Source organism: Mauremys mutica, chromosome 1, assembly GCF_020497125.1.
Source record: "Mauremys mutica isolate MM-2020 ecotype Southern chromosome 1, ASM2049712v1, whole genome shotgun sequence".
NCBI lineage: Eukaryota > Metazoa > Chordata > Testudines > Geoemydidae > Mauremys > Mauremys mutica.
This window is the reverse complement of record NC_059072.1, coordinates 16,513,741-16,528,542: the sequence shown is the minus strand read 5'-3', so window position 1 is coordinate 16,528,542 and position 14,802 is coordinate 16,513,741. Positions and strand designations below refer to the sequence as shown.

Here is a 14,802-nt window from a genome sequence, read left to right as displayed (position 1 = left end):
TATGTCGGCAGGGGAGCTTCTTTCACTGACACAGCTACTGCCACTCATTGTGGGTGGTTTAATTATGTCACCAGGAGTGGTCTTTCCCGTTGGCTTAGAGCAGCTACACGAGAGATCTTACAGCGGCACAGCTGCATCAGTACAGCTATGCCGCTGTAAGCTCTCTACTGTAGACATATCCTTAGAGTTTGCTAAGTGATAACTAAAGGGCACACGATAACTCTGCTAGTCAAGTTGGAGAAAAAATAAACAATGGTACTCTCCAAAGGTCCGCACACCTGTGATACAAAAATGAAATGACTCGTATTAGGTTGTTCAGCTCTTCATAATAGGATCAGCCCTCTTTTGTGCTTTGCAAAACAGTAAAATAGTTACCAATTTAAATAATCGTCATTAGTCTTCAGTATTAATGGTCATTGAAATGAATAGGGGCAGTTCATGTCTGGTTAGAGGTTCAGACAGATACCTTTGCAGCAGTTGACATTCTATTTGTATTTTGAAGGTTTTCTTTGCACCTTTAAAGGCTAGAAACGTAATTCTTTTATAACAAAAACTTTAGATTCTGCAGCACAAGATACAGCTAGCAGAGGAAGGTGCCAGCTCTTTGAGCTTGTGGGAGCCACCCCTTTTCAAGACCTCCAAGTATGTGAAAGACGAAAACAGTCTGGAGACTGAGGCAGAGTTAAGGGTTTTTCAGGGGGGTAGAACTAGAGGTAAAAGAATGAAATTAAGAAAAGGAAAATTAGGCTGAAATATCAGTAGGAAATTCTGGACAAAGCAATCTGTTGAATTGTCTCCCAAGGGGAGTTGTGCGAACATTATCTCCTGGGACACAGCATGAGAAAACGTTCTGTAGGAAACAAACCAGTACTGTCAGAAGGATGGAGCAGATTATGTAGATTTTCTTGCTGATGGTTCTTTCCCATCAGTAATTTCTGTGATTCTGTGACCAGAGGATCTGATTTTCATTCTCAGTTCTTCATGTTATAAAGCAACATGTGTAGGTAACATCCAATTTTAGAATTGGTAGGCCCTTATTTAATGCATAATATAAACCTTTATTACACAGACGGCTACCCATTCTTTGTAGGGCTGTTCTAGGAGATGGGTTTTTTTGTGCGTGATAAAGTGAGTTCGTTTATAATGAGATTTGGAGCTATTGTTATCTGAGATGAACTAGCCTGACGATAGAGAGCCCTGCTGTGAGAGCGCATTGTGTTCACGCTTTTGTGCAGTCCTCACCAACCCCTATAACACCATGTCTCCACGAGTATGTAAGCACATATACTGGTAACCGGATAAAACCCAATAGCCCCCTCCTCCCAAAAATGAATGTTTTGGTAATTATTGGCTGTGCTTTCCTTGGGTCCAATTTCCCGATAGCGTACATTGCTAGCTTCCAAATCCCGTCCGGCTCTTTTGATTGTATCATTATTTTATTTCATTTCTTCTTCAGGAGAACATCCAGGGGTCAGTTCATCAGTTGGACCAAACTGTTGTACTTGTAATTGCCAGTCAACTTTGCAGGCCATTCTCCAAGAGCTGAAGACCATGAGAAAGTTAATGCAGATTCAAGCAGGTACCACGATCTCTCTCTTTCTCACACTCCTTTAATCTGTGTCTGATATCTTTAGTCAGGATATTTCCAGAGCGCTTTCACTACGAAGAATGGTCCGGTGGCTTGGGAGACCAGGATTCAAGTCTCTGCTCCTTGGGGTCAATTTTTCAAAAGTGCCGAGGTGCCTAGGAGCCCATTAAGACCCTTAAGCGCCTAATGTTTGGATCCACAAAGGGACTTAGGTGTTGCTATGCTAAGCATTGCAATGCCTAACTTTTAGATGCCTAGAAAATCACTAGAACAACAATGTGATCCACAAAGCCCGAGTTAGGCACCTAGGCTCTCTGTACAACAAATGGGAAGAGACAGGCACCTTAGACTGCAGTTCACAAAAGTCCGCATGCTAAGTGGAGAGATGCCAATCGTAGGGGTGTGTCCTAAACTCTGCCTCTCTCATGGAGATATGTGCCTAAGTCTGGGCTGCAGAAAGGCCTCTCTCTCTGCTTGTGATCCACTAATGGGAACCCCTCTTAGGCACCTTGAGTTATTTCTTATGGGAATAAGTGAGGCAGGCACCTAACGCCACATAACATGGCCCGGGAACAAGGGGAGAAGGAGGAGGAACCGCAGCTCCTTTGTAACTTTTAGCTCAGTGGTTGGGATATTCATCTGGGATGTGGGAGCCCCTGGTTCAGTTCCCCACTCTGCCTGATGGGGAGAAGGGATTTAAACAGGTTCCCCATCTCTAAGGAGTTACGCTGTTCATAATCTCTGAGAAGAAGGCAAAGCAGGCCTGTGTAGGCTGTCGAGCTGGAGAATTCACAATGTAGGCAGGGAACTGTGCAGCCTAGAAGTATCCAGCCAGGAGGAAGAGAAATGCAGGTCTCCGCCCAAGAGAGGTGACAGCTGGGAAGCCAGAAGTCTGAGAGTGGGTGCCCTTGGTGAACCACGAGGGGGAAACACAGGAGCAGTCACCTGAACTATGACAGCCCTCAGTTAGAATTGTGGGGGGGGTTCTTTTAATTGAAATACGGTGAAAGTTGAAAGGACAAAAGAAGGTGATTGTATTCATACAGTATCATACTTGAAATAATGTTACTATGAGCTAAGGATAGATGAGACAAGTATTGTAATGTGTCAGCTACTGTGAGTAAAGATGTTTGGGTTTCAAAGAAGTGTGAGGGTCCTCTATGCATATGAGAAATCCCTTTACACAAGTAGTTACATTGATTTCAGGGTGATTATTTGCATCAGTAAGGATGACTTGTGGATAAAAAATGCAGGACTAGACCTTCTGCAATAAAAACTGGAATCCAGGATAACAGGAGTGTTTCTCTTTCCATGCTGTGTATCTGTAATGTAAATAAGTTCGTAAATTAATGGACCTCTTGATGAAAAGCTTTGGGAAATAGTTTATAGTTTGTGGTATGTAGACACTTGTTTGACGCTCTTGTTATTTAAAAGAAAAAAAATTTGTACCTAAAATACAAATGTGTACACAAATGCATAAGGATTTATTCTGATAGTTAAGCACCTTCCTATTTAAATGACCAAGTACAAATTGCAGCCCTCGTAATCATTGCCAGAAACCTCTCCAAAATCCATTAAGTAAATACCACTGTGAATGGGGTTCCTATTAAGAAACCTTTGCAGAGGATGGCAGTTTGCAGTTCCCTGGAAGCTGTAGCATTTTCAATGGGGCTTTCAATTGCCCATGGAAAAAATAAGATTCTACATTAAAAAGTTACATTGACACAACTTCAGTTGCTATGGAGTGTGAAAAATCCACACCCTTGAGTGATGTAGTTAAACTAATCTAACCCCCAGTGTAGACAGTGCTTGATCAATGGAAGAATTCTTCTGTCAACCTAGCTACCACCTCTCAGGGAGGTGGATTACCTATGCTGACAGGAGACATGATTGTTCTCTATAAAGACAGCAGAGGGATAAACACCAGAGGAGTTGTTTCCATTAAGGGCCAGTGTTGGCTCAAGAACAAATGGATATAAACTGATCATCAACAAGTTTAGGCTTGAAATTAGACTATTGTTTCTAACGATCGGAGGAGTGAAGTTCTGGGACAGTCTTCCAAGGGAAGCAGTGGGGGGCAAAAAACCAGACTGAACTTTCCAGACTGAGCTTGATAAGTCTATGGAGGGGATGGTGGTATGAGATTGCCTACAATGGCATGTGGCCCATCTGCGGCTGCTAGTAGCAAGTATCTCCAGTGGCTGGAGATGGGACGCTAGATGGGGAGGGCTCTGGGTTACCATAGAGAATTCTTTCCCAGGTGTCTGGTCAGTGAGACCCACCAGAGTGCTCGGGGTCTAACTGATCGCTATATTTGGAGTTGGGAAGGATTTTCCCCCAGGTCAGATTGGCAGAGATGCTGGGGGGGCGTTCACCTTCCTTTGCAGCGTGTGGCCGGGGTCACTTGTTGGTTTGAACTAGAGTAAGTGGTGGATTCTCTGTAACTTAAACTCTTTAAATCATGATTTGAAGTCTTCAGAAAGTCAGCCAGAGGTCTGGGTCTATTACAAGAGAGGTTCTGTGCCCTGTGATGTGCAGGAAGTCAGACTAGATGATCACAATGGTTCCTTCTGGCCTTAAAGTCTATGAGGTGGGAGAACCCCTCCCATTGGAGTAGGTAGTGTATACACCGAAGTGCTGCTGCAGCTGTGCTGCTGTAGCGTTTCAAGTGTAGACAAGCCCTGAGCTGCTTGATACTGATTATTTAGCCCTGATTCTGCAATCTGATCCATGTGGCTGGACCTTTACATCTTCACAAAGTCAATCCAGGCAGATCTGATTGCAGGAGTAGGGCCTTAATTTGTAAAGCACTTATGTGTCCTTGAAAGATGCTGTATAAATATAAAATATTAATATCTGTGAGAAATAAGATCCATTAGGCTTCCAAAAAAACCCACAACTGGTATGAAGTCCATGTAACTGTTTCCCAGAATGTAGAAATTAAACTGTTAAATATTTTTTTACTAATTCTTGATAAACTAGTTTTTAAATGTTCTTTTTGAGCCAATTTTCTTTAGAAAAGAGCATGATTGCTAATGCATCTAGAGTTTTCTTATTTATGTCAGTAAAAGATGTTGAAAGACCATAAGATCTTTGATAATGTCAGAGGATATACAATTTCACACAACTGTAATCATTGTTCAAGTTCTTTTTTCAATATTAAGAGTTAATTATGCAAACCTGAGAAAATATAAATGCTTCATATGCACAAACTGTATTGTAAATAGTGCTGCTTAGCCACAGGATGAATACAGCAAGTTAATAACTATGTTTAACCTGCAGTGGTGTACGTGTTCTATAAGTATATTCACAGCTTTTTTTTCCCCCCTTCAGTTGGCACCCAAAACAGACAGCAGCCTCCGATCCCCCTGATCTGTGCACAGAAGTCAACAATATCAAGAAAGAGAAATAAAAAGAAAAAATTGCCCCAAAAGACTCTTGAGCCCATTACTGTGAATAAGAAGCCCAGCACTGTAGAGAAGGAAAAGAAACTGTCAGCAAACTCTGAAAGATCCAGCCTGCAAGCAGCTGAACATATGCTAAAGCCAGAGACCCATGTTTCAGGATTTGGTATCATTCTTGAATCATCTTCCTCAGATGTAAGCTGATATTTCAATTGCATAAAATGCCAGAGAACTTTACAGCACTATAACTTAGGGATCAGTGTTGAAGTCTGCTTGAGGCTATATTGTTTCCTCTACCTCAAAAAAAGTGGGGATTTGGGTTTGGAGTCATGAAAGGGGAGTGCTGCTTCCAAAGCCTTATATTCTCTTTTCCTGTCCTCATAGAAACCACTCTTTAGGTCCTCTGTAGGGATTGGGAGCTCTGTTTGTCTCTGAAAAATAAACTTGCTGTCCCCATCTGCCATGCTACCCAGGGCCAAAGTAAGTCCAGGAGCCCCTGCAAGGAGCTGTGTAAGGAATTCCCAGCCCTAGCCTTTCCTGACTAATGTAATTTTTCCACACCTAAGCTTTGCTCCTGAAAAAGCATATTTATTTACTTAATTTTACACACTTGCATAATTCTGTTGGCTTCAGGGGAACTGCTCGCATGAATAAAGTTTAAGTATGTGTGTAAATCTTTGCATGAGTGGGGTATTTAACTTTCATCCCTGTTGTATCCAGGTAAAGGCCTTGATCCTGCTGTTGAAGTCAGTGGGGCTCTGTACGAGTGCAAGAGGCTGCCCAGGCAGATCTAGTTGCAGGATTAGAATTAACAGCTATAAGACTGGGGCATTGGAAGGTTGCAGGTGGCATTGATTAATGAAGTGTCTATCTGGTGACCATAGGGGTGGTTGATTGGCTTTGTTTAATGATCAGATGAGTGATGTCTGAAAAGTTCACTGATGAATAAGCTGATCATTAATTTCTTTAATATATTTTTAATTTTGAGAAGGCAGTTTCCAATTTCCTAAGTACAGTGAGCTAGAAGAACATAATTAAATTTTGTATCAATGAGCGTAAATGAAAAGAATCCTGTAGATAATGTTGTACCTTTCTAGAAGTGCAAACTAATAATAAAAAAGAGCAGTCATGATAATTCAGTTATATAGATGCAAGCTACACCACTAATTAGATTACAGTGTCATGCAAGAGAGTCTGTGTAATGATATATAGCAACTAGTTCAATGCTTTTCAAAGGTTCTTCTGTTGTAGTATTGTGGTTAGAAAGGTTTGAAGCGATAGTAGATATTGGGTAACTTCTGCCTCAGATATGCAATTTACATTTATAAGACTTCTATGCCTGTGACTTGATTTTTAGGTTGGATCTCCAATTTTTCAGGAAGCTTTGTGCGTGCAATGGAATTTCATCCACAGTTTTGTGGGTTCGTTTAATTCACGCTAGTTCTGTGGTGATTCATTCTGGCCACAGTGCCTTATAGATGGCAGTTTTGCACCCTGAAAATGGAAGCTTGGCTTTAAAAATTGAGCCACATCTTGCTTCCATTGTTTGGAACTGACATGCACTGTTTGCCGCACTTGTTGGTTCAGTATGTTTCCAGCATCTGAACCCTCCACACGATCAAAGCAGCTTAGTACAGTTCTGAAAATAAGCAAGATGTTTTTATTATTATTTAAACCATATGGGTTTTATTTTCAAAAGAAGAAAGTTGAGGTTTGGGAGTGGATATATTTACCCGTGGAAATAAAATGAAATCTCTAAACATTTTGAATGGATTAAATAATATCACTTTTAAAAAAAGAAAGAATGAGGACATTGTTTTATCTTTTCCTTCTATTTATTTATAGGCATTTCTATTGTACTTACAACCATTGTGTCTGAGTGCCTAGGAAAACTGAAAGGGAATTTTGATAGTACAGTATATGAATACTCTCATTGGAAAATTGTACAAATTGCGTCTTGTATGTACTGATTTATAAAATTACTAACCAATGCCAATAATATTTTCACTACATCTTTGGCTAGAGAGTGATCCCCATTCCACTTCAGTTGTAAATCAAGGATAACTTCTCTGAAACCAATGTTAAGGTTTCAGCTGAGGTACCCTGGAGTCACATCAGTGGATCAGAGCTCAGAATCTGGCCCATGAACCTGATTAGCCCTTTTAAAATATAATGATCCCTTACTTATAGTTAAACTTTCTTGTCTTTGCTTTACTGTTAATGTAGATAATTTGTTACACTGTACATGAATAGTTACCCATTGGTTCTTTATACCCTAATTATTATCCGCTAACAAGAGCTATTCCATTTGATAAATCACATTCAAAGTTGTCCATGAAAGCTCAATTAAGTACTGAGTGCCTTTGATTGAAGAATAATTTGCTACTAAAGGAATGCAGTCATAAATCAGCATTTTACCTTCAATTTGTACCTCAGCCACATAAATTAATTTATTTAAAAAAGCCTAAACTAACATTACGTTGACTCTGTTCTCCCTCTCCGACCTCCCCCAATGCACAGGTGTTTTTCACAGGTAATTCACAGCCGTATTAATTAGATTTGTTTATGTCATTTCCTCCTTGCAACACTGGGATCTTGTTAGACCATATCTACACTAGCACTTACGTTGGCAAAACTTCTGTTGCACCTGGGTTTGAAAAAAATCACCCCACTGAGCGACATAAGTTTTGCTGGCATAAGCGCTTGTGTGCACAGTGCTATAGCTACTGCTGATTGTTGAGCTGGTTTTATTATGTCGACAGCAGAGCACTCTCCCATCAGCATAACGTGGTTACACGAACGGTCTTACAGCGGCTCAGCTACATCAGTACAGCTGTGCTGCTGTAAGCTTGTACGTGTAGACATGGCCTTAAATTTCTAAGCCCCCATGCAAGCCTCTGGAGACTTGCTCCCTTCTCATACTCCCTGATTGAACTAACCTCGTTATCTCTAGCCTGCTTCTTGCTTGCATATATATACCTTTCCACTACATGCATCCGACGAAGTGAGTATTCACCCACGGAAGCTCATGCTCCAATACGTCTGTTAGTCTATAAGGTGCCACAGGACTCTTTGCTGCTTTTACGTTTTTTATCATAACTCCTGGATAAGCTTCGTGGATGTGATCACTAAGTGACAATGAAGTCTTGCTAGATGTGCATGTAAAACAACATGTGTGAACACTATTTGAATGAAAATATTTGTTTTCCTTTGGTAGCCAGAAGTGCAACTTGCTGAAGGCTTTGATATCTTTATGCCCAAATCTCAGCTGGACTCTATATTATCAAACTATACTCGCTCAGGAAGCCTGCTGTTTAGAAAGCTGGTGTGTGCATTTTTTGATGACAAGACCTTGGCTAACTCTTTACCCAATGGCAAGAGGAAAAGAGGACTCAATGACAACCGAAAAGGACTAGACCAAAATATTGTGGGTGCAATAAAAGGTATGTTTCTGCTTTGTTTCCTATATATATATATATATATATATATGTGTGTGTGTGTGTCTCCATCCTTAGCTGAGAATATGTTCTAGTAACTGAATAATGCCAGGAAATTAGAATCTCCGGCGTTTGGGTCAGATAAATGTGCATTCTTCTTTTTATAATTTTTCTATAATTTTTGAAGTGGTCCCTCCAGGCCAGATTAAGCTAGAGGCTCATTCCTAGGTCCCCAGCCCCTGAAGGCATGTGATGAGATAAGAATCTCAACTTCAATTTTTTTTTTCTGGCCTTCATGGATGTAAAGAAAAATTTGAAAATGTGACCAGAGAGTACTTGATATCCAGTTTAAGTCAGAAGACAGCCTGAAACAGTTGCTCCCACTAGAGAAATTCACTGCTCATTCATTAGATTGGAGCCTGCTGCCACTCCATGGAGATGCAGAGTCATGGGAGAACTCTCCTGAGTTTTACCTTGGATCCTGGATTGCCATAATTCTGTCTTGATCCTCCCAGATCAGGGTTGAGGCACATCAGCAGGGTAGAGTGGAAAAAATTGCCAATCATCTGACTGCGTCATATCTAGTCTATGAATAACTAGATTAGTAGTTTGTGGCTGGCTGTGAGATGGGGAAGATCTTATTGAAGAAAATCTAGTAAAATAAATGAGTTTTGTATCTAATTCTGATGTCAGTGAGGTTGTGGTCCTGCTTGTCTTGTGGGAGTGAGTTCCATAGTCTAGGTCAAGCTCCTGTGAATGTTCTGTCCACCTCTGAGTTGTCTCCCCTATTGATCAACAGTTTCAAGATAACCAGTAGAATATAGCTGTTAGAGAAAATTATGATCCAGGACTTTGAATATTAGGACAGAGACTTTGTATTCAACTTAATCAGGGAGCTAGTGCAGAAAGGAAAGCTCCGGGGTGATCTGTGTTAAGTGGACAGGCTGCTGCATTTTGTATCATCTGGAGCTTTTAAAGTACATGCGATTCATTCCTAGTTATGAGATGCCATGAGCTAACCTGGAAGTTAAGAATATATGGACACTTGGGAGAAGGGTCGGAATCTGGGGGGAGCATGGGCCATTATAGCAGAGGCAAGGGAGAGACAAGAGGAAACAGAGGGGAAATCAAATCAGCGTTTTAGATATCTATAAACTAATGCAAGAAGGATGGGGAATAAACAAGAAGAACTAGAAATGCTAGTGAATAAACACGACTATGACAGTTGCATCACAGAGACTTGATGGGATAATACACATGACAGGAATATTGGTATAGAAGGGTACAGCTTGTTCAGGAAGGACAGGCTGGGGAAAAGGAAGGAGGTGTTGCCTTGTATATCAAAGATGTATGCATTTGAACTGAGATGGAAATAGGAGACAGACTTGTTGAAAGTTTCTGGGTAAGGATAAAAGGGATAAAAACGAAGGGTGATGTCATGGTAGGGATCTACTACAGACCACCTAACCAGGAAGAAGCAGGATGAAGCTTTTTTTAAACAATTAACAAAATCATCCAAAGCACAGGACTTGGTGATGATGGGAGACTTCAGCTACCCAGACATCTGTTGGGAAAATAACACAGCAGGGCACAGATTATCCAACAAGTTCTTGGAATGCATTGAAGACAATTTTTTATTTCAGAAGGTGGAGAAAGCAGAGGCTGTTCTAGATTTGATTTTGACAAATAGAGAGGAACTTGTTGAGAATTTGAAAGTGGAAGGCAGCTTGGGTGAAAGTGATCATGAAATGATAGAGTTAATGATTCTAAGGAATGGCAGGATGGAAAACAGCACAATAAAGATAATGGATTTCAAAAAGGCAGACTTGAGCAAACTCAGAGAATTGGTAGGTAAGATCCCATGGGAAGCAATTCTAAAGGGAAAAATAGTCTGAGAGAATTGGCAGTTTTTCAAAGAGATATTATAAAGGGCACATGAGCAAACTATCCCACTGTGTAGGAAAGATAGGAAGTCTGGCAAGAGACCACCCTGGCTTAGCCAGGAGATCTTCAGTGATCTGAAACTCGAAAAAGAGTCCTACAAGAAGTGGCAACTAGGTCAAATTACAAAGGATGAATAAAAACAAATAACACAAGTATGTAGGGACAAAATTAGAAAGGCCAGGGCACAAAACTAGTTAAAACTAGCTGTAGACCTAAGGGATAACAAGAAAACATTCTACAAATACATTAGAAACAAGAGGAAGACCAAGGACAGGGTAGGCCCATTACTCACTGAGGGGAACAGACAATAACAGAAAATGTAGAAATGGCAAAAGTGTTAAATGACTTTTTTTGTTTCAGTTTTCACCAAAAAGTATAGTAGCGATTGGAAGTCAAACATAGTGAATGCCAGGGAAAATGAGGTAGAATTTGAGGGCTAAAATAGGGAAAGGACAAGTTAGATGTTGTCATGTCACTAGGGCCTGATGAAATACATCCTAGAATACTCAAGGAGCTGACTGAGATATCTGAGCCATTAGCGATTTATCTTTGAAAGCTCATGGACGACAGGAGAGATTCCAGAGGACTGGAAGAGGGCAAATATAGTGCCAATCTATAAAAAGGGAAATAAGGATAACTGGGGGAATTACAGACCAGTCATCTTAACTTCAGTACCTGGAAAGATAATGGAGCAAATAATTAAGTAATCAGTTTGCAAACATCTAGAAGATAATAAGGTGATAAGTAACAGTCAGCATGGATTTGTCAAGAAAAAACATGTCAAACCAACCTAATAGCTTTCTTTTGACAGGGTAACAAACATTGTGAATGGGGAGATGCAGTAGATGTTATATCTTGACTTTAGTAAGGCTTTTGATACTGTCTCACATGACCTTCTCATAAACAAACTAGGGAAATGCAGCCTAGATGGAGATACTGTAAGGTGGGTGGATAAATGGTTGGCAAACCATTCCCAGAATGTAAGTCAGTGGTTCACAGTCAAGCTGGAAGGGCATGTCGGGTGAGGTCCTTCAGGGATCGGTCCTGGGTCCGGTTCTGTTCAGTATCTTCATCATTGATTTAGATAATGGCATAAAGAGTACACTTATAAAATTTGCAAACAATAGCAAGCTGGGAAGGGTTGCAAGTGTTTTGGAGGATAGGATTAAAATTTTTAAATGATCTGGACAAACTGGAGAAATGGTCTGAAGTAAATAGGATGAAATTCAATAAGAATAAATGCAAAGTACTCTACTTTGGAAGGAACAATCAGTTGCACATACAAAATGGGAAATGACTGCCTAGGAAGGAGTACAGCAGAAAGGGCTCTAGAGGTCATTGTGGCTGGAAAGCTAAATATGAGTCAGCAGTGTAACACTATTGCAAAAAAGCAAATATTCTGGGATGTATTAGCAGGAGTGTTGCAAGCAAGACAGGAGAAGTAAATTCTTCCACTCTACTCTGCGCTGATAGGGCCTCTACTGGAGTACTGTGTCCAGTTCTGGGTGCCACATATCAGAAAAGTTGTGGACATACTGGAGAAAGTCCAGAGGAGAGCAACAAAAATGATTGAAGTCTAAAAAGACATGAGCTATAAGGAAAGATTGAAAAAATAGGTTTGTTTAATCTGGAGAAGAGAAGACTAAGGAGGGACATCATAAGAGTTTTCAAGTACATAAACATTTGTTACAAGGAGGAGGCAGAAAAATTATCCCCCTGGCTCTCTGAGGATAGGACAAGAAGCAATGAGCTTAAATTGCAGCAAGGGAGGTTTAGGTTGGACATTAGGAAAAACTTCCTAACTGTCAGGGTAGTTAAGCACTGGAACAAATTGCCTACGAAGGTTGTGGAATCTCTGTCATTGGAAGTTTTTAATAATGAGTTAGACAAACGCCTGTCAGGAATGGTCTAGTTATTACATAGTCTTGCTTTGGGTGCAGGCGACTGGACTAGATGACCACTTGAGGTCCCTTCCAGTCCTACTGTTCTCTGATTCTGTGATTGTGACCATGTCAAAGTCCTGACTTATATTTCTGATAGAATCTCTGGTATTGACTCTGAACCTGGTTGTGGTTGCAACCAGGTTTATATTAGAAGGTTGATTTTAGATTGCCTAACTCAGGGAAAAAAATTGGTTATTTCATAATTTGCCCAGTGAGGGGTTTCTTACATACACTCTTCTGAAGAATCTGCTACTGGCCTCTGCAAGAGACAGAATCCTGGATAAGATGGACCATTGATCTGTAATGGCAATTTCTATGTAATGTTCATTGACTCAGTGCCTCCATTCACACACAGTTGATTGTTGTGTACCAATGTACTGACAATATATTAGCACCAAAAGGTCCATTGGATGATATCAGTAGGACCCATCATACAGAATACTGTATTGCTGATAAACATTAGCATACAAGGAAAATTTATTTTTTACATGGTATCCTTCATACAAGTCACAAAAAGCTTTAAAGGGCAAGTTAGTCATAAATTAGAGAAAACAGGAAGGTTTGAATATGAATTTTTAAATCCTCTGACATGGAGGAAAAGTAGCAGGGGACAGATATTTCCAGTAGGTGGGGCAGCACCATTGAAATAGCAAAACTCGCCCCACTGTAGAAAGTAGCAGTCATAAGCAGTTAAACAAAAATGGCCACATTTCAATTAAAAAGCCAGTGTTACAAACACCTCAAAAATAGAATTTGTAATGGAAATAGAAATGTGTTTGTGGTGGTACTACTAGGCACTGCTATAATAAGAGGATTGCATTCACTGCATTTAGAGAATCAACCAAATGATAGTGCATGACCTTTGTCATGTTTCATTAGGGGAGTTCTTTTCTAGGGGCTAATGCAACAAGTTGCCAATGCTTGACACAGTGTGGAACTTTACTCAGCCTGGCTCCAATAGCACTATTTTCCCCTGAGGAGCTATGCTATAAGACACTGTGGGTTCATTTATTCCAAGTAATGACTGAGCCAGTGTGAAATTGCCATGAGAACAACATCATGTTGTTTGCATTATCATTAAGACATCACTCTACCAAACTCTCAGATATTGTTTAGTGATGTTTTTTGTCCTTTTCCATGATGTGGACATAGAAATGGAGAAAAAGCCACATTCATTGGAGAAATTAGCTGAGAACTCAACTTGAAAATCGTCCTTCTGTCTGAAAACATTTTACCTACCATCGTTACAAGTTATATATAAGATTTCTATAACTGAAAATGATTAGAGGAGAAATTCTCTACACTTTGTGTAGCAACAGTTGCACTGTTTTCCCTGAGTAATCATTTCCTCCTGTTGTTTGTGTGTGTCTTTCACACACCATAGAGGGAGAAATCTTGTTTAAAAATAAGCAAATGTGATTGTAAAATTGGCAGAGGAATAGAAGCTGAAACTCTATCAACTTTTAATTTACTAGAATTCAAGTTGATGTCTGTTTCAAAGGACAATGTAATCTTTCACATCATAGACTCTGATATTGTAATCAGTTGATTATTATTGTAGCATCTAGGGATCCATAGTCATGGATCAGGACCCCATTGTTCTAGGCACTGTGAAAACACAGAACAAAAAGACAGTCCCTGACCCAATAAGCTTTCAGTTCATGCAGAGCTGACCACCTCACCTATGTGAGACCCTGTTGACATCTGTGGTACCCCATGCCCTCATTGATCAGACTGCAGGATTGGGGCCATGGATTATAAACAAACACCTGTATATTGTGAATAGTGCCGTACATTATTAAAACTGAAAGAATTTAAAAAATACATTATTTTGGGACCTTTTATACTTATTTATTAATATTTTGAAGTGTGTGTATGTATACACACACACACACACACACACACACATATAAAAATTTAGATTTTGTAAACAAACAAGCTTTTACAGAGCTTAAAATACTAGATATCTTTTCAAAAATTGTTATAATTCCAATGAAAAATAAACAGAAAAAACATTCCCCTGCTGTGTCTGCAACCCAACACATTGGAACATTGAAAGCAAGAAATGAAACTGACTATAAACAAAAGTGAAACTGACTAATTGTTTTCTATATATATATATATATATATATCCTTCATATATCACTTGGCTATATGAAGTCCTCTTGGATTGTAAGCACTTTGAGCCAGAGACCAAGTCTTCCTGTATATTGCCCTAACATAATGGTGCTCCAGCTCGGGCCACTACTGCAATAGCATTGTTAAATAGTCAAAGTATTACTATGATTATGTTCTGATTTACTTTTTGCACTTCTCTCAGGTGGACAATGAAAACAATTAGTCAGTTTCACTTTTGTTTATAGTCAGTTTCATTTCTTGCTTTCAATGTTGTCCCCTTTAAAGCAGTTGTTTTTATATGTGTTTATAAAAGCTCAGTGTCCTCTCCTATTTTGCCAATATGATAAATGCCCACTAAAGATTTAGGA

The 14,802-nt window shown here is 39.8% G+C and overlaps 1 protein-coding gene across 3 annotated transcripts in view; it reads left to right on the top strand.

The window, feature by feature from the left end:
• Positions 1-14,802, top strand: part of BEND7 (BEN domain containing 7) — a 59,349-nt gene that overhangs the window by 28,205 nt on the left and 16,342 nt on the right. For all 3 annotated transcript variants that reach the window (XM_044997525.1, XM_044997516.1, XM_044997505.1), the window contains exons 4-6: positions 1,457-1,579; positions 4,922-5,187; positions 8,210-8,435. In XM_044997525.1, the coding sequence (XP_044853460.1) occupies positions 1,457-1,579; positions 4,922-5,187; positions 8,210-8,435 (615 nt within the window). The remainder of the gene's footprint in view (positions 1-1,456; positions 1,580-4,921; positions 5,188-8,209; positions 8,436-14,802) is intronic.